This window comes from Anticarsia gemmatalis, chromosome 24 (genome assembly GCF_050436995.1).
Source record: "Anticarsia gemmatalis isolate Benzon Research Colony breed Stoneville strain chromosome 24, ilAntGemm2 primary, whole genome shotgun sequence".
Taxonomy (NCBI): Eukaryota; Metazoa; Arthropoda; class Insecta; order Lepidoptera; family Erebidae; genus Anticarsia; species Anticarsia gemmatalis.
In genome coordinates, this window is record NC_134768.1 from 1994826 (window position 1) to 2015934 (window position 21109).

Here is a 21109-nt window from a genome sequence, read left to right on the forward strand (position 1 = left end):
AGGATGCGTTCAAAACTATTTTTTACAATACCTAGGAACTAGAAATAAATACCATAACCATCCCTGTAGTGGCTGTAATTTAAGTAGGTAAAGCAAGTATTTTCATTATTCTTGTGTGATTCGCGCTATAACGTAGTTGGCAGAAGAAGCGTAGTGATCTTTTGCACGTTGCCAACGACATTAGAACTCGGCATACACAACATTTAAAACCAATAGTCTGTCAATTGTAAATAAACTTTCATTATTTCTAATAGCTATATTCCTTGTTATTACATAAAAGAACGTATGTTTAAATATTCTACAAAAAAAAATCGAATTGTGGAATAAATAATTAAACAGGCAACATTATTTCTTTCTTATCATTCTAATGTCACTGTCACTATATGTCATTCGGTATTGACGTTTCGCATTATAACCGCACGTGCAAAACATGCATCTGTCAATTGTTTCGACATAAATAAAAGTTAAATGTACGCATTCTATACAAAATGAATACTAAGAAAATAGCTAAGAATCCATCGTTGGCTTATACAAGCAACCCGGATTACAGAAAACCACCAAAAATCGCAAATCCGGTGAGTAACCTATGCCACTGTTTATATTCAGGAATAGACCATTAAAAGTAGTCTTAAAATCCTAATTCACTACATTTTAGACTCACTGCACCTGTATTCAACCCTTCTTCCTCTAAATGAGGTAAAAAGTCCTATAATTGTGTGATAAAATGCAACTTTTTGATTTGCAGTACCTACAATGCTTGGGGGCACCACACATAGATTCTTTCAACTACATGTTGCAAGATGGGTTGAAAGCTGCTATAGCGGACCTCGTTCCTGCAGAATTCGAGTTGCCAGGCGGTGAAAGGGTTAAAATCACGATAGATGATGCAGCATTTGCTAAACCAAGCGTGCCAATGGAAGCAATAGGTGTGAAGAATCAAACAGTGCTGCCAACTGAATGTAGACAACGCGCCGCGACTTACAAGGGAGATTTTAAAATAAGAATGACAGTGTCCATTGATGAGAAGACTGTCACTGTTGATCGGTCACTGGGATCTTTGCCAGTAATGATTAAGGTATGACTATGTATACCTATATCTATTCAAGTTTAGTCACATTAAACATTGGTCTTAGTCATTGTCAAAGGCCTGCCTGACATTGACCATTCGTTATACAAAGAGTCAATAAATCAAGTATGAAAAATTTTGAATTATTTTTTAAATACAATAATATCTTTTAATTTGCAGTCTAAAATGTGTCACTTGGCAGACCTGTCACCGGAAGAGCTGGTGGAACACAACGAACATGCTGACGAGTGGGGAGGATATTTCATTATAAAGGTTATCTATTTATATATTACTTATACAAACATCTCGCTAAATGCTATATAAGCTAAAGTCATACACCAAGTTGCCAGAAGTCCGGATAATGCCAGACATAGTTGGCAGTGCAATAATCAAAATATTCCTTGTGGGTAACGAACCCATGAACGCACTGGTACGGGTGCCAGTGCAATAACTTATCTTATAGTGGGGTGGAGGTGCCAGACAATTCAACCACTTTTGAATCTTTGTATCATCCCCTCCTTAGAGGCGCCCATAGCCAGTTGCGCTCACCGGTCAGTAAACGATCTGTGGGTTAAGCAACCCTAGCCGGTCATTCCATAGATTGGTGACCGCATAGTGGTATTTGAACTGGGCGTCTCCGTGCTTCGGAGGGCACGTAAAAAGTCGGTCCCGGTTGTTACCTACCACGCTAACAGTCGTTATGCCACGTCAAAGGCCTTCGGGTGGCTTGAACAACTTTGACATTAGGTTGACCACTAACCGAGAGAGAAAGAAAGAAAGAAAGATCCCCTCCTTTGCTACTTCAGACGTTGGGGGGCAGAGTAAAACTTTTCAATGAAGACTTATCAAACGTTTTTGGTAGTAGCCTATAATCTTCTGGTTTAGAGTATAACTTATAATAACTTATAAGCATCCTAAAAGATCCATTAATTTCCTTCCTAAAGCATCACATTCACACAATATATCCTTCATGGCTTCTGCTTCCTCATTGAAGTGTACACCTTTCGGATCATCTACGTCTCACATTTCATTGAGCACTAGCTGACCCGCGCAACTTCGCTTGCGTCACATAAGAGAGAATGGTTCTTAATTTTCCCCGTTTTTGTCACATTTTTTACTGGTACTCGGCTCCTATTGATCGTAGCGTGATGATATATAGCCTATAGCCTTCCTCGATAAAGGGGCTATCTAACACAGAATTTTTCAAATCGGACCAGTAGTTCCTGAGATTAGCGCGTTCAAACAAACTAACTCTTCAGCTTTATAATATTAGTATAGATGTTTATTTCATTAGAACCTTTATTTCCAGGGTCACGAGCGTCTAGCCCGTATGTTGTTGGTGACCAGACGTAACTACCCTGTTGCCATCAAGCGTTCAGGGTGGAAGATGAGAGGGAACCTGTTCTCTGACTACGGTATCATGGTGCGCTGTGTCACATCCGATCAGACAAGCACGGTATGTATGCAACAATTTAAATTTAATGTTTTATTATAATGGAGAATGTTAACAAATTTTGATTATTAGCACTCCATATTCTCGGTTAAAAATAAAAAATACTAGTGAAAGAATTACTTTGATACGTCAATTAGTTTCCGATTTATAAGTAAAACAAGTTGTAACCGCCGTTGACGGTGTGACGTCATTGTACATCACGCTAAGTCTGGCTCACACAGTCCTAAATAGTAACATTTACTATTATTACACTTCTTCTTCTTAGCGTGTCGATGGCAAACAAATTATAATATTAATTTAAAATAGTGTATGACACTTTCTGTCTATATAGCATATACAGGGTGTGGCGTAAATAATGGATAATCCTTTACCAGCGGATGGGTGACTTCCCGACTGATCTAAAAATCAAAATTTACCTCTGGCACAAGTATCATAATTTTTGAGATTTTGGCCATTTTGTGTGTTTTTTAAGAAAGCGATTTACTCTCTTAGTTTTTGATGCTGTGATCACAAATTAAGGCTTTTTTTTAATCCGTTTTTTGCAAATAAATCCTGAATAGATGTGCTATTGAATCTACAATCTTGTTTTGTTATTACTACTTGTTTTTTATTTAAATTATGCATTCAAAGTTAAATTTTATAATCTTTCACAATTTTCGTGCAACTTCGAGCACTTGTGGTGAAAAAAAAATGTATGGTGGCTTTACTGCCCACGCCATAAATAATTTCTAAATTTTATTAGAATTCTAAATTGGTATAACATGCAGCATAAATACTGATTATTGTCAAAATATTACAAAGAACTTAAATTATTAACACTTTTGCCGGTCGACTAATTTTATTTTTGCACGCGTTTAAGCTAAGTTTGCTTTCAAATATTCATGTCTATAGGGTTATTACACTATTAAAGATTATTTAGATGATAAAAAAGCTTGGAACTGTGCTGCTTCTACCAAGTCTATTTCAAAATAATGTATTACAAGTTGATGAAAAATGATTTATTTGTCAACAGATTAGTTTTCTTTAGATTTCTAATTATCTTTATTATTTGAATAATATTTATGTTTTGTATTTCTTTTTTTTCAACACTGCACACAAGTGCTCAAAGTTGCACAAAAGTGTTGAAAAATTATAAAATTTAACTTTGAATGCATAGTTTAAATAAAAGACAAGTAGTAATAACAAAACAAGATATTAGGTTCAATAGCACATCAATTCAGGATTTATTTGCAAAAAATTTTGGCCATTATGTGTGTTTAAGAAAGCGATTGACGCTCGTACTTTTTGATGCTGCGATCACAAATTAAGGCTTTTTTTAAATCCGTTTTTTGCAATTAAATCCTGAATAGATGTGCTCTTGAATCTACAATCTTGTTTTGTTATTACTACTTGTTTTTTATTTAAATTATGCATTCAAAGTTAAATTTTTCATCAACTTGTAATACATTATTTTGAAATAGACTTGGTAGAGGCAGCACAGTTCCAAGCTTTTTTATCATCTAAATAATCTTTAATAGTGTAATAACCCTATAGACATGAATATTTGAAAGCAAACTTAGCTTAAACGCGTGCAAAAATAAAATTAGTCGACCGGCAAAAGTGTTAATAATTTAAGTTCTTTGTAATATTTTGACAATAATCAGTATTTATGCTGCATGTTATACCAATTTAGAATTCTAATAAAATTTAGAAATTATTTATGGCGTGGGCAGTAAAGCCACCATACATTTTTTTTTCACCACAAGTGCTCAAAGTTGCACGAAAATTGTGAAAGATTATAAAATTTAACTTTGAATGCATAATTTAAATAAAAAACAAGTAGTAATAACAAAACAAGATTGTAGATTCAATAGCACATCTATTCAGGATTTATTTGCAAAAAACGGATTAAAAAAAAGCCTTAATTTGTGATCACAGCATCAAAAACTAAGAGAGTAAATCGCTTTCTTAAAAAACACACAAAATGGCCAAAATCTCAAAAATTATGATACTTGTGCCAGAGGTAAATTTTGATTTTTAGATCAGTCGGGAAGTCACCCATCCGCTGGTAAAGGATTATCCATTATTTACGCCACACCCTGTATATATTATTACACTAGACATGTAATAAGCGGACGAAAACACAACAAAATACTGCATAAGCTAATACATCTATGGCTGGAGACTTGATAATAAGCGGGACGCGGTCCGCACGGCGTGGTGTAATATGACGTCACGCTGTTAGCAGGACTCGATATTTTTCGAAACTTTGAATGCTTGTAAAATCAAAACTACTTGGTATTTTTGACTTAAACAAAAACTAGTTTGCATGTTCATGCACAGGCTTTACTGAGTCAAAATTTAAAGCGATTTGGCATACCTAGTAACATTCTTCATTAACTGCCTCTGTTGCGCGGTTGGTAGTGTATGTGACTGCCATGCAGAGGTCCCTGGTTCGATTCTGTTGTCAAGCAAGGCACTATTGCTCTTTTCTAATTTGTATTAGAATTTTCCTTATTCTGCCAGGTGTTTAGTCTTCTATTACATGAGACTGAGATGGTGAATCGTGAAATGTGGGTGTATTAGACCTCTGCCTGCACCTTCGATAACAACAGGCGTGAAATAATTTAATTATGTATCAATATAATGTTATTAATACTCGTATATCCGCATCTAAACCTGGAACCTTTCAAACCAACTACGTATACTAAATATTTGCAAAGTTTAGGCCTGGTTTATTAGATAGCTTATCTGAAATAACTGCCTCTGTGGCGCAGTGGTTAAGGTCGCCACACCGCGTCGGGAGGTTGTGGGTTCGATTCCCAAACGAAACATTTTTTTTTGTGCGATCCACCAATGATTGTTTCAAGGCTGGTTGTACTTTGTGTCCGTTGTTTGTATTTTTGCAAAAGTGCCCGCGACACAAGAGCAATTCTTAGTGCGGGAGTGACTAAAAAAAAACTGTGTCTAAATAATTATTATTTGTTTCAGAACAACGTGTTGCACTTCTTAACGAACGGCACATGTAAACTCATGTTCTCTTACCGCAAGATGATGTATTACGCGCCTCTTGTACTTATTATGAAGTGTTTGGTGGACTGGCCGGATCATTACATATACAGACTGCTTCTGAACGGGAAGAAAAACGACCTGTACTATGTTAAGTAAGTATTTTATACTAGCTGACTCGCACAACTTCGCTTGTGTCATTTTCCCCGTTTTTGTAACATTTTTTACTGGTACTATGCTCCTATTGGTCGTAGCGTGTTGATATATAGCCTATAACCTTCCTCGTTAAATGGGCTATCTAGTACTGAAATAATTTTTCAAATCGGAACAGTAGTCCCTGAGATTAGCGCGTTCAAACAAACAAACAAACAATCAAACTAACAAACAAACTCTTCAGCTTTATAATATTAGTATAGATCGTTTTAAACCTTTTTACTGCTTCTTTAGTTCAATGATATCCGAATGGTTTAAGCATACTTCTCCCAAATGTAGAGAGTTTGTACCCAACCAATGACTTTTCGAAGTTATGTGTGTATTAGAAATAATTATCACTTGTTTCAATGGTGAAAAAAAATGTTGTGATGCAACAGTTCTTGATGGTATACAACTTCCCCATCTCGGACTTGGCCAATGTGGCCGACTCAAGGCCTAACCCCTCCCCAGGAGGAGAAGACCATTGTCCAGCAGTGGGACATTAATGGGTTAAAGGATGATGCCCGTCCTTGTACAGGCGTTGGCCCAAGAGCTACCCACAATGAGGACCTACTACAATTTGTTCCTCATGTCACCACTAACCTATAACCTCCTTTTAGGCCTAATCTATATTAATAATATAAAGCTGAAGAGTTTGTTTGTTTGTTTGTTTGAACGCGCTAATCTCAGTAAATACTGGTCCGATTTGAAAAATTCTTTCGATGTTAGATAGCTCATTTATCGAGGAAGGCTATATATCATCAGGCTACGACCAATAGGAGCGGAGCACCAGTGAAATATGTTACAAAAACGGGAAAAATCATGCCTCTCTTATGTGACGCAAGCGAAGTTGCACGGGTCAGCTAGTGTCCTAATAAGGTGCGAGTCCCTCTAAGTCCCCGATAAGAACATAAAGTCCCTAAAAATAACTACATTACTACACATACGATAAAAAAATCTACATTGTCAACAGTTGCATACAAAACATGCTTCGGGAGCTCCACGAAGAAGGTCTCCATTCATCTCACGAGTGCCGATCATACTTGGGACGGATGTTCAAGCCCAAGCTATACGAGCTGCCTCCCTGGTCCACCGACCTCGACGCTGCCGAGTTCCTCCTCAACCGCTGCGTGATGATACACCTGCCAGACCATAGAGACAAGTTCCATGCTCTAGTGTTCATGGCGCAGAAACTCTATGACCTAGTCCAGAATAAATGCAAGGTAACTTTTTTTTTATTGCTATAAATTTTATTAAAAGTAGTCAAGTGTGAGGTTTTGTGTACGAAACCCTTATTGCGCAAGTCCGACTCGCACTTGGCCGGTTTTTGGAACTTAATAGTGATGTTACAGGCGTTACCTGCGTAAATGTTCTTTTATGCCTAACTTCAAGCTGGTCAAGATAGATTGCGCGTACTGTATACAGTATAGGGTTTAGTTTTTTCTCTTTAGGTACGGAACTCTAATAAAAGAAGTGTCTGAGAGTATAAATAATATGTTTGTATCCAGGTGGAAGGTGCTGATGCTGTAATGGTTCAAGAGTTGCTGGTGGGCGGACACTTGTACCTGCAAGTGTTGAAGGAGCGGCTGCAACAGCTCATCATCATCGTCCGCTCCCAGATCCTCAAGAAGGCAAGGACTAGCAAGAAACTAGCCATCGGACAGGTCAGAATGATAAATTTACTAATTACTGTTGCACAAGGGTGTCCTCCCAGAATGAAGGCGCGTTCCCACTATGTCGTAACGATTAATTTATCGTTGGACGACTGTCGTCTCTAGCTGTTCCTATTATAACGATTGTTTGTTGTCGAAAAAATTTATCGTTTAGTGACTGTCGTATCTAGCCGTCCCCACTGTCACGATAATCTGTCGTCACTGAAAAAAATGTCGTAGACGACAGTAAGTCGTGTCGTTCTATATGTGAACACCTCCATTTAAACATATAAGCCACGACACTTAAAACTACACGATTATCTGTCGTCACGACATAGTGGGAACACGCCCTGAAGGAGGGGTTAGGTCATAAGCTGACTAAATACGGGTTCATTGCATTCTTTCAAGAACTGTGTTTTAGTTCTCAGGCGTACAAGGTTGCATAACGATGTTTTTTTCCTTTACCGTTTGAACAAGTCTTAATGATAATTATTTCTACTTACTTTCTGAACCGGCGAGCTTCGTACCGCCTAACAGCTGATTCTTTAATTTTTATACGTTTTTGTTCTCCGTAAGAACCATCCTCGTACTTTAAGGAATATCATAAAAAATAATAAATGAAATCAGTTCAGCCGTTCTCGAGTTTAGCGCTTAGCGATTTACGAATCATTTTTATAATAATTTTTCATTTTATAAGAAGACTAGCTTTTACTCGCGACTTCGTCCACCACCTTAATTTTCCCATTATGCGTAATTTTCCCGGGGTAAAAAGTAGCCTATGTCCTTTCTCGGGTATCGAAATATCTCCATACCAAATTGCATGAAAATTGGTTCTGTAGTTTAGGCCTGATTGAGTAACAGACAGACAGACAGAGTTACTTTTGCTTTTATAATATTAGTATGGATAATGTAACTTCGAAAAGTCATTGCTTCGACCCCTCGACCCGTGTAAGACGTGCAACTTAAACCACTCCATCACTACTCTGTATGTATTAGGTCGGGGACAAGTTCATACATACTATAATGTGAAAAGACTTTTTCCCCGACCTAATATGAAGGGTTTAAGTTGTAATTATTGGCAACAGCACGAGTTGCAACAAATCCTGCGCAGTTCAGGCAACTTGGAACAGAAGATGGAGACGTTCCTGGCCACCGGTAACGCGCCGTCGAACAACGTCAACCTGGCGCAGTACAAGGGACTCACCATCGTCGCGGAAAACATCAACCGAATGAGATACATGTCGCATTTCAAGTTAGTACAGTGTCACTATTTGTAAATTTCTTTCAGGTAGATTGTCATATGGAATTTTGACTGCGAGAGATAAGTTATCTGACACTTAAGTATAGACTAGTGTTGCTGCAGATGTCGATTTTTAGAAATTTGCGGATCTGGATGCGGTTTTCGTTTATAACATCCGCGGATCCGGATTCAGATGTTCGAATTATTGCGGATGCGGATGGTCCATGTTTGCGAAGCGGATACGAATACCCGCTACACTCCTGGTATATATTGAATTGGTTCTTACTTATCGACATAATAACTCATTAATTAAGGTTTGGCGTTGTTTAATGAAGAAAAGTCATAGTAGATAGCTTTGTATGCATGTTGTGCGGATGGCTAAGGGCAACAAAACTATGAATAGAGGAAAGGGAGTGAGGGGGGTAAAGAGAGAGAGGAAGAGAGATGAACGTTGCGTACGGTTATACTGAGTGTGAGTGTGTGTCAGGTCCATCCACCGCGGCTCGTTCTTCATGGAGATGCGCACGACGGAGGCGCGCCAGCTGCTGCCGGAGAGGGAGAGGGAGAGGGAGAGAGATGAACGTTGCGTACGGTTATACTGAGTGTGAGTGTGTGTCAGGTCCATCCACCGCGGCTCGTTCTTCATGGAGATGCGCACGACGGAGGCGCGCCAGCTGCTGCCGGAGAGGGAGAGGGAGAGGGAGAGAGATGAACGTTGCGTACGGTTATACTGAGTGTGAGTGTGTGTCAGGTCCATCCACCGCGGCTCGTTCTTCATGGAGATGCGCACGACGGAGGCGCGCCAGCTGCTGCCGGAGAGGGAGAGGGAGAGGGAGAGAGATGAACGTTGCGTACGGTTATACTGAGTGTGAGTGTGTGTCAGGTCCATCCACCGCGGCTCGTTCTTCATGGAGATGCGCACGACGGAGGCGCGCCAGCTGCTGCCGGAGAGGGAGAGGGAGAGGGAGAGAGATGAACGTTGCGTACGGTTATACTGAGTGTGAGTGTGTGTCAGGTCCATCCACCGCGGCTCGTTCTTCATGGAGATGCGCACGACGGAGGCGCGCCAGCTGCTGCCGGAGAGGGAGAGGGAGAGAGATGAACGTTGCGTACGGTTATACTGAGTGTGAGTGTGTGTCAGGTCCATCCACCGCGGCTCGTTCTTCATGGAGATGCGCACGACGGAGGCGCGCCAGCTGCTGCCGGACGCGTGGGGCTTCGTGTGCCCCGTGCACACGCCCGACGGCGCGCCCTGCGGCCTGCTCAACCACCTCACCTGCACCGCGCAGGTAACTAACTACTCACTCGCTCATCCCGTACTTTGTGTTCCTATGACATGGCTTCACTCGGCGTAACTACAGGGTGGCAAGTCGGCAAAATGCCACAGGCACCCAGCCGGAAGGGCCCCCAATCAGCGGAGAATCCCAACTTCCGACATTTATTATACATGTTTAGTATTGTTTAGTAAAAAAAAAGTACTGTCTTTGATTTTTTGTTACCTACTCAGTTACATAAACAAGTTAAAAAAATTATTAATAATTCAAACAATTTGTAAAATAAAATGATTCAACTTTTTTATATTGGGAGGAGAAGGCCCACCCGATGAATTTGCCACGGGTCTCGAAGGGTATAGCTACGCCACTGGCTTCACTACTGCAGAGTGCATCCCTAGAACTATGCCTATTAAGGGACTACTCACATTTACTCAGCTCGATTCAACTAATGTCCATGTTTTGTGTTTGCCGTATGGTTAGTGGTCAACCTAGTGTCAAAGATGTTCAAGCCGCCCGAGAGGCCTTTGACGTGGCTTAACGTCTGTTATCTTAGTAGACAACAACCGGGACCGTCTTAACGTGCCCTCCGAAGCACGGAGACGCCCAGTTCAAATATCACTTTGCGGTCACCCATCTATAGAATTACCGCTCCAACGGTTGCTTAACCCACAGATCGTTTACCAGCCGGTGAGCGCAACTGGCTATGGGCGCATCAACTTATGTCCATAGAAAACAGCGATTTTGTATGGAGACACGTACGCATCCTTACAGCTTTCCGCGTCTATTTGACTTTCGCGGCAAGCGAGTATAAAATGAGAATAAGTGTGGTTTTTTTCATACGAGTGCTATAGAAAGAGTTCTGCGCTGTTCTGCCGTGTTCAGCGCTGTAAGCGGGTAGAAAAATTGTAACCTGCATAGGTTGCATGCTTTTACGTTCCACTGTTTCAATTTCTTTTGCAATAAGCGAAACGATATAAGTGTGACCAAAATGTTTCAGCAGTTGAATGAATGTGAGTAGTCCCTAAATGTATCATGTTGTACTGTAATCTTTTGTGAAATAAATGTAATAAACTAGCTCACTCGCGCAACTTCGCTTGCGTCACATAAGAGAGAATGGGATTATTTCCCGTTTTTTGTAACATTTTTCACTGGTACTCTGGTACTCCTATTGGTCGTAGCGTGATGATATATAGCCTATAACCTTCCCCGATAAATGGGCTATCTAACACTGAAATATTTTTTCAAATCGGACCAGTAGTTCCCGAAATTAGCACGTTCAAACAAACAAACAAATAAACAAACTCTTCAGCTTTATAATATTAGTATAGATTTATTTATTTAAATGAATACAAGTGTCTAATTTAGTCTCAAAGATCGCCTTTAGAGCCCCACTGCCTGCATAAATATTTTTCTTCAATTTTTTGTTTGTCTTTCTTAATAGGTGACGCAACATCCAGATCCTAAGCAAGTGGCGAATTTACCACAAGTTCTCGAAAGATGCGGTGAGTTAAATGTCATTAGTTTGTTGGGTACTTTTCCTCGAACCACATTGCAGGTATAAATAATATGCATAAATATAAAATAAGCATTTTGGGACAACTCACACACGGTCATAAAATTTCAAACTATATAGAACTTGTACTATCATAACCAGATAACTGATAAACATATTTATAAAACTTCCAATTGCATACTTATATAGATAAATTTACAAACACGCTCAGAACAAATACTTGTGCTCATCACACAAATATCTGTCCCAGGTGGGATTCGAACCCGCCACACGGGGGAGTCGGGGCGCTGTGGTTATTGCGGCAAGGCGACCACGTTAACCACTGCGCCAAACTTGCATTTCATTTCTAACTACACGTTTGGCGCAGTGGTTTAAGTGGTCACCTCGCCGCAAGAACCGAAGCGCCGCGTGTGGCGGGTTCGAATCCCACCCGGGACAAACATTTGTGTGATGAGCACGAGTATTTGTTCTGAGCCTGGATGTTAATGTATCTATATAAGTATGTATTTAGAAGTATATAAGTATGTTTATCAGTTATTTGGTTACCGTAGTACAAGCTCTGCTTAGTTTGGAATCAAAAGACTGTGTGTGTCGTCCAATGATACTTATTTTTATTTATAATTTTTTTATATTTCTTTTTTTCTAACAATATAATGTTCTTCGGCAAAGGTATGGAGCCAATAAGCTCAGTAGCCCAGACGCCGATATCTCGCGACGTGTACAAGTACCCGGTGCTGGTGGACGGCCGGCTGGTGGGCTACCTGGCCGAGGACACGGTGGACAAGTCCGCCGCCTACCTGCGGACCCTCAAGATCAAGGGCGAGGAGCTGCCCATCACCACCGAGATCGTCGTCGTGCCTAAGAAAGAGGTAGGGTAAATGTGCTTATGGTTATACCTTAACTAAACACGTCTTCGGGTCTCGAAACGATCAGCACAAGCCGAATAACTCAGAAACGGTCCGCTTGTTTACGTTTTTTATCTCGTCTGATTGCCCTTATTTACCGCTAAATGTACCTCAGAAACCGGGGGTTAGTGCAGTAATTGCTTACAGTCGATTTTGTTGTTCGTAATACTGCCGAAACTGATTGACTGACTGTGAGGTTCAATCGTCATTCGAAAAATTATTTGTGCAATCCACAAATAATTGTTAAATGACATTGACTGAGTTTGGCGCCAGCCATCTTATTGAAATAGTACAACGTGGCCTTTCCTCTTGTGTTAGTTATTCCGTGTATGTGTCAGATGTCCAATACTACCGCCGGCTCCGAACATTGGCCATAATATAGGCCCCAACGCTATTCGTTCGTCCAACGTGTGGATCTAGAAAATGGCATTGGTCCCAAAGTTGGGGCGAGCATTGGTAGTTGGCCGGCTCGTGTCGGTTTCTTCATCTGCGCCAATGCTCGCGATCTGACGGGACAGAACTAGTTTATTAGCCAACGAGTGTACGCCTCGCCGTGTTAGCAGTCCAATGTTGGTATGAGCGTTGGGACCAACATGTGCGGCCTTATAAATAATAATTTGTGTGTTTGTCAGATATGTGCCCAATACGCGGGTGTGTTCCTGATGACGAGCGAGGCTCGCATGATGCGGCCCGTCATCAACCTGTCCACGGGGCAGCTCGAGCTCATCGGCACCATGGAGCAACTGTACCTGGACATAGCCGTCACGCACCAGGAAATACATAAAGGTATACAAATCCTCGTCATCATTGGCCCGTTTACATCAATTTTCGTTTTCTATTTATCCCGGGAGAAGGATAAAAAAACTGCTAGGCAAGGGTCTCCCGAATATACTATTAACTAGCTGACCCGCGCAACTTCGCTTGCGTCACATAAGAGGGAATTTTCCCCGTTTTTGTAACATTTTTCGTTGCTACTCTGCTCCTAATGGCCGTAGCGTGAAGTAATACAGCCTAAAGCCTTCCTCGATAAATGGACTATCCAACACTGAAAGAATTTTTCAAATCGTACCTGTTCCTGAGATTAGCGCGTCCAAACAAACAAACAATCAAACAAACAAACTTTTCAGCTTTATAATATTAGTATAGATTAAGTTTATCCGATAGTTTCGGATAGTATAAGTAGTAAACGTAACAGCGGAACAAATAGCTATACTTTCTGTATGTATTCTTTGTTTTAGGTAAAACCACGCATATGGAGTTATCACAAACAGCTTTCATGAGCAACCTAGCGCAGCTGGTGCCGATGCCTGACTGCAACCAGTCGCCCCGGTGAGTTCAAAGTTTCAAATATCTTATACAACAACTAGCAGACCCGGCAAACGTTGTTTTGCTATATAGATTATACTAAAATGGCTATTAAAAAATAGTTTTTAGTGATAAAAGGGTAAAAATGTAGGGTCGTAATGTATTTTTAATGCAACAAAATTAAACAAAAAGTCCTGAACAATAGTTAAGTGTAGACAACCCTTATCACTAAGGGGTATGAAAAATAGATGTTGGCCGATCTCGGACCTACTCACAAACATGAGAATCGGTCAAGTCATTTCGGACGAGTAGAGTCGAATTGGATTCGAGATAATGTCATATAGTCCATTGAAATGTTACAATTTGAGGGCCGAATATTGCATTTCTTAGAGGACGCAATTTTATTTTTGGAACAAATAGGGGGGGTCTATAGAAGCTTAACTTGAAGTTTGTGGGGTCGTCACCCTTGTCCCCCGGCCGCCATCTTGGAAAAGGGGGTGGAAACACTTTTCTCGCTATATCTCGGAAACTATGCGTCTTACAATAAAATTGTAAATGCATAATTTGTAGCAAATTATTTTGCCTACCAATATGTTTAATAACTTTTTGTCCTAAATTAACAATTAAAAAAGTTATAAGCAAAATAGTGATTTTTTTTACAAAAATTTTCCTTCCTATTCCGGTCTATTTCGGAGCGCTGTTTCTGAGTTTCTAATTAATGAAATAAAAAAAATTATAGGGCAAAATTTTCCTCGAAAGATACTCTACAAGATTGGTCTGAGTTCATTTATTTAATATATTCATATCAGCTTAGCCTTTTTTCCAAACTATGTTGGAGTCGGCTTCCAGTCTCACCGGATGCAGCTAAATACCAGTGTTTCACATGGAGCGACTGCCTATCTGACCTCCACAACCCATTAACCTGGGATATAAAACGATACCCCTCGTTAAGACTGGTTGTCAGACTTTCAAGCTTTTGAGTACTGTTAACGACTGTCAAATATCTTCGAAAATGACAGCCGGGACCCACAATTTAACGTGTCTTCCGAAACCGGGAGGAACTCGATATGTGTAAGATGGACACCTATCCTCCAAACAACCTCGGCAAGCGTGGCTTAAACTCAGAGACCCATCCGCGCGGCTGTCGCTAAAAAAAGTTATAGAGCAGTCAAGAAAATAGTTATAAAAAAAATTGCATAGTTTCCGAGATATAGCGAAAAAAGTGTTTCCACCCCCTTTTCCAAGATGGCGGCCGGGGGACAAGTGTGGCGACCCCACAAACTTCAAGTTAAGCTTCTATTGACCCCCCCTACATGTTCCAAAAATAAAATTGCGTCCTCTAAGAAATGTAAATCCATGTAACATTTCAATGGACTAATATTGAACTTTTAAATTTCAGACAAGCGCATGATTGAACGCTGGTTTAAAGTGAAACTAATTGAATTGTTTGATTTAGATTATTTTCATTTTAAGCTAGTGTTTAATCGAGCTTTAGTTTGGAATTTAAGAGTTAGAAAATATAGTACAACACTTTGGCAGAGAACCTTGTGTTCAAGGTTCGCGGCTAACAAAGGTAAAGGAAATGTGGGTGTATTTCATACATGTATGCCTGCACTTTCGGGTTAAACAGGCATGATATTATGTATGCCAATGTTTGATTGCTTTGTACCCGGTGTCTGAGTACATTTAACGGTAGTTTATCTATTCAATTGCGTTTAAACTTAGCTTTAGTTGTTTGAGTCTCGAATTGGAATCGAACGAAGTCGTTTCAGAAAAGTCAGTTATTTCTGTTAGTGACCGTATATAATTGTTACAGTAACATGTACCAGTGTCAGATGGGTAAGCAGACGATGGGCACGCCGATCCACACGTGGCACAGCAACGCGGAGACCAAGCTGTACCGGCTGCAGACGCCGGCCACGCCGCTGTTCCGCCCCACGCACTACGACAACGTGGGGCTGGACGACTACCCCGCCGGGACTAACGCTATTGTTGCTGTTATCTCTTATACGGTGAATATATAATAAACCTATTACTGTCCCACTGCTGGGCAAGGGTCTCTTCTCGTAATGTAGGAGGAGGTAGGCCTTACGTCAACTACTTACAAGAAATTAAGGCGCAATTTGACGTATTGCAGTTCTAATCTATACTAATATTATAAAGCTGAAGAGTTTGTTTGTTTGAACGCGCTAATCTCAGGTTCTCTATCTCTATCTACTGGTTCGATTGGAAAAATTCTTTCAATGTTAGTTAGCCCATTTCTCGACTAAGGCTATAAGGCTATATATCATCACGCTACGACCAATAGGAGCAGAGTACCATTAAAAAATGTTACAAAAACGAGGAAAATTAGAACCCATTCTCTCTTATGTGACGCAAGCGAAGTTGCGCGGGCGGGTCAGCTATAATGTATATGTTGCATGTTCCGCCAGGGTTACGACATGGAAGACGCGATGATAATCAACAAGTCAGCGTACGAGCGCGGGTTCGCGGCCGGGGCCGTGTACAAGGCGGACTTCATCGAGCTGCAGCACACGGCCAGCTACTTCTGGCGCGACCCCGCCCGCGCCGAGCTGGCGCCGCACATCGACGACGACGGCCTGCCCGCCGTGGGCGCCAGGGTCAAGCCGGAAGACCCCTTCTATTGGTAACTATCCATACTATATAAATAACCCATTAATGTCCCACTGCTGGGCAAGAGTCTGCTCCCGAAATGAGGGACGGGTCAGGCCTTGAGTCTACCATGCTGGCCAAGTGCGGGTTGGGATCAAGGCCTACATACTAATATAAAACTCTTATTGGAAATTGTGTTTTTCTTTTGTGTTGAATCGAGGACCTCGTGGCTTAGTTAACAACAGCCGCGCGGATATTTTTCCGAGGTTGGTTGTTTTGTAGATGAGTGACCATGATTAACATACCCAATTCCTCCGTGGAAGGCACGTTAAATTATGGGTTCCGGCTGACATTTTCTTGTTCGACAGTAGTCAGAAGTTTCAAGGCCTGACTTAGGAGTATCGTATTATAACTAAAAATGGGTAACTAAAAATGGGTTGTGAAGGTAGGATAGGCAGTCGCTCCATGTAAAATACTAGTATCCAGCTGCATCCGGTGAGACTGGAAGCCGACTCTAACATAGTTGGAAGAAACCTAGGCTGATAGCTTAGTTGAGAGTATAATTAGTTTAGATTTATAATATAAAATTTTGTTATCAGCTTCTACGATGGAGAGAAGAGTCAGTTCGTGGTGTCAAAGTACCACGGCAAGGAGGAGGTGTTCGTGGACAGCGTGCGACTGTGCGGCGACTTCAGCTCGCGACCGCTCAAGAAAGCCTGCGTCATGCTGCGACTACAGGTGACTAAGTGACTATACTCGCTACTACACTTACTTTAGATATTAGTGTCAAGTCATTTCTAATTGAAGAGCAGTGATAGCCCAGTGGTATAAGTTGACACCTCCCACGCAAGACGCAGGTTCGAACCCGAGGCAACACACCAATGACTTTTCGAAGTTGTGTGTATTAGAAATAATTATCACATGCTACGGTGAAGGAAAACATCGTGAGGAAACCTTGCATGCCTATATTTTGTTTAATACATTTATTGAGGGCATGCAAAGTACCCAACCCGCACTTGGCCAGCGTGGTGGACTTAAGGCCTAAACCCTCCCTCATTACGGGAGGAGACCCTTGCCCAGCAGTGGGACAGTAATGGGTTAAATTTTAATTTCTAATTAAAATGATATCGGTTTCGAATAAGAAATGATTACGCGTTAGTTACGGTTGGTTTCTGTTTTTCCTAATTGCCCTTGTGTCGTGAGTACTTTTACAAACATACGAACAACGGACACAAAATTCAACCAGAACCGAAACAACTATTTTTGCTTCGCTTAAATAATCGTTCCGTGTGAGAATCGAACCCACGACGCACGGTAGTGGCGTAGCGACCACCTTAACCACTGCGTCGCGGAGTGTTTCGAAGTAAATAAAAAATCGGTTGTCACAATTTAATTGTAACGTTACTAGTTTAAAGCTAACGTGTGTTCCACAGCGCAACCCAACAGTAGGTGACAAGTTCGCGTCCCGGGCGGGGCAGAAGGGAATCTGTTCGCAGAAGTGGGCGGCCGAGGACTTACCGTTCACGGAGTCAGGGCTCGTGCCCGACGTGCTGTTCAACCCTCACGGCTTCCCCTCGCGGATGACCATCGCCATGATGATCGAGTGCATGGCTGGCAAGGCCGCCAGTATCCATGGACATGTGAGTACCCTCTTTATTAATAGTAAGCGTCCGCGACTTCGTCCGCGTGGCAACCCTTCCCGTGTAAATCCCGATCCTTCGGGAACTCCGGGATATAAGTAGCCTATGTGTTATTCTGGGTCTTCAGCTACCTATATACCAATTTTCATCGTAATCGGTTCGGTAGTATTTGCGTGAAAGAGGAACAAACATCCATACATACATACTCTACTACATACTATTATAATATTAGTAGGATTTGCTTCAATGGGTACGATAGACTCGATCGGAACCTTATATGAATAACAAAACATAAAATATATTGATTTCGAGTCGACAACATAATATCCGTAAAATTCGTATTATGGAGAATTGCGTTAAATTGTAATGGCACTGACAAACAAACCGCAGTCGTCATCTTGGGTTCTTCAGTCGTTGACGTTGGCGGAAATGTTGTTTTAGACAAGTGTTGCCATTTGCTACGGCAATTGCTGAGATTTAGGTAGCAGAATCCACATTGTAACAACACGTTGTATAATATTAGGTCAGTGAAAAAGTATTTTGGCATTATAGTATGTATGAACATCTAATAAATTCTCTACACACACAAGCTCGATATTTAAGTACCTCACAAGCTCACTGAAAGAAACCTAACGAACCGTGTACTCATTTATGATTCTTGAAGCCAAAGAGATTTTATTACAAGTTCATACATACTATAATGAGAGAAGACTTTTTCTCGACCTAATAGTTACTTATTAAAACAGGTTCACGATGCAACGCCGTTCCGTTTCAATGAGAACGACACGGCGATCAATTACTTCGGCCGGTTGCTCGAAGCGTCCGGCTACAATTACTACGGCACTGAGAGAATGTACAGCGGGACCGATGGCAGAGAGATGACCGCTGATATCTTCTTCGGAGTTATTCATTATCAACGACTAAGGCATATGGTCTCGGATAAGTGGCAGGTATGTGTGCAATAAAATGTTTTACCAGGTTAAAGAAGAATTGAAAAACTTGTATAGTACATCATCATTAGTTTAGCCTTTCTTCCAACTATGTTAGAGCCGGCTTCCAGTCCCACCGTATGCAGCTTAATACTAGTATTCTACATGAAGCGACTGCCGAAACCTCCATAACCCAGTTATCTGGGTTATAACACATACTCCTCGGTAACGACTGGTTGTCAGACTTTCAAGCTTCTGACCGCTGTTAACGACTGTTAAAGATCGTTAAAAATGACAGCTGGGACCCACAATTTTGCATGCCCTCCAAAACACGGAAGAATTTGTTACGACTCTTACGACTTATATGGTCATGCATCGAGAGATCAACCTCAGCAAGTGTAGCTTAACCTCAGAGATCAATTTTTAGCCACGAGCTCCTCGTACTTTTATTCACCTTATATTGTTCTGTTCACCTTATACATTTAAGGGATATTATTTCTTGCATAATTTACATGTTATGATTTTTAACCCGTTACTGTTCCAATTTTGGCTTCTCCTTCCAAAAGAGGGAGGGGTTAGGCCTTGAGTCCACTATGGTGGTATAGACTTTACGCTCCTTTTCAGCAAAATGTTAAACAATTTTAAGACATGCAAGGTTTCAACACAATGTGTCTTCTACTATGTTGGAGTCGGCTTCCAGTCTCACAGTATGCAGCTTAATACTAGTATTCTACATGAAGCGAACCTAATATACCTCCATAACCCAGATACCTGCGTTGTACCTTTCAAGCTTCTGACTACTGTCAAAGTTCTTTGAAAATGACACCAGAAACACACAATTTTACCAACCTCGGCAAGTGTAACTTAACATCAGATATTGATCCACGCAGCTATTGTTATTTTTGCTACGAGTTTCTCATACTTTTATAGCAATTCATTATGCGAATTTAAAGGATATTGTTTATTTTTTTTGTATAATTTAGCTATTTATGTCCCGTTGCTCGCTAAGGGTTTCCAAACGAGGGAGGGTTTAGGCTTTAAGTTCACCACGCTAGCCGAGTGCGGGTTCGATCGAGAAATATTTTAATCAAATTTTAGGCATACATAGTTACATTACGATGTTTTTTTCACTCATATAAATCTTCTCATCAATCAGTCTTATATACGCTCGCCGCAACTTGTACCTATATACTCTCCGCGGCTTTCATGTTCGTACAAGTGCTAATGTGACACGGTGTCCCCGCAGGTCCGCACGACGGGCGCGGTGGACGCGCTGACGCGCCAGCCCGTGAAGGGGCGGCGGCGCGGAGGAGGGGTGCGGCTCGGGGAGATGGAGCGAGACGCGCTCGTGTCACACGGCGCCGCCTTCCTGCTGCACGACCGACTGTTCCACTGCTCCGACAAGACCGAGGTCAGGCTTACTATAATAAATAATATCTTAATAGTTTATTGTAACTCTGTGCATCTACTGAAAAATCGTATAAGTCAGTTTTTTCGATAATGGGTTAAGTATACCGAAATGTTCAGGAAATACGCTCAATCTATTGGTAACAGTGGATATTATTTATCTTTAAAATAAGGAAGTTAGTGATGAGCAAAAATGGTTAACTTAGTCTAAAAATGTTGCAAGAGGTGGGATGTAGTGCACTCTAATTTTTGATAAAATCGGACTTATACCCTTTTTTACTATAAACACAGAATTATTAATAATATGAATATTACAAATAATTACAATACTAAAACTTATCTCTTATGGTGTTAACTGTCTACACCTGCAAATCGCAAATGTTTTACAAATATCTGCAAGTTTAGAGCAGTGCCTAATGTGTTCACGTCGCCGTAGTAACGATAACGCCACGTGTGGTGGAACTGAATCTCACCCCACGAAAAATATTTTCAACATTTATTCATGAAATGAAGCGAGACGCGCTCGTTTTACATGGCACCTTAACTACATCTACAAAGAAAACAAAACCACTTACCCAATTTTCCTATAATTTCAACAACATGCTGAACTAATGCTAAATTAATACAAATATCCACAGGCAACGTTGTGTTCAAAATGCGGCACTCTCCTGGGCCCCATCATCGGCAGGAGCGAGCAGAGCAAGGAGACGTGCCGCCTGTGCGGGGAGGGCCACCTCGTCTCCGTCGCGATACCTTACATCTTCAAGTTCTTTGTCACACAGTTAGCGTGTGTCAATATTAACGTCAAAATTAACTGCACGCAGAATCTTGCTATTACAGCTGCTTAGAGTGAATGAGTTAATTTTTAAGGAATAAAATTATGTTGTTAAGTTCTATTTTATTTGCCTGCTACCGGACTAGCCCGACTTCTT

The 21109-nt window shown here is 41.0% G+C and overlaps 1 protein-coding gene across 1 annotated transcript; it reads left to right on the forward strand.

Moving 5' to 3' along the window:
- The first annotated feature begins 395 nt into the window (after positions 1-395).
- Polr1B (RNA polymerase I subunit Rpl135) lies at positions 396-21067 on the forward strand. Its single transcript, XM_076130763.1, has 20 exons — positions 396-575; positions 746-1075; positions 1247-1339; positions 2376-2522; positions 5490-5662; positions 6673-6922; positions 7208-7363; positions 8437-8603; positions 9733-9880; positions 11307-11367; positions 12048-12247; positions 12916-13069; positions 13522-13612; positions 15405-15600; positions 16021-16235; positions 16801-16939; positions 17635-17841; positions 18588-18791; positions 20017-20181; positions 20816-21067. The coding sequence occupies exons 1-20, from the start codon at positions 489-491 to the stop codon at positions 21023-21025; spliced, it is 3393 nt and encodes a 1130-aa protein (XP_075986878.1). The 5' UTR covers positions 396-488; the 3' UTR covers positions 21026-21067.
- The last annotated feature ends 42 nt before the right edge of the window (positions 21068-21109 follow it).

Coding starts and splice junctions, on each gene's coding strand:
- Polr1B (XM_076130763.1), top strand. CDS start 489: ATGAATACTAAGAAAATAGCTAAGAATCCATCGTTGGCTTATACAAGC. Junction 9,881..11,306: donor ACCTCACCTGCACCGCGCAG/GTAACTAACTAC, acceptor CTTTCTTAATAG/GTGACGCAACATCCAGATCC. Junction 11,368..12,047: donor ACAAGTTCTCGAAAGATGCG/GTGAGTTAAATG, acceptor TCTTCGGCAAAG/GTATGGAGCCAATAAGCTCA.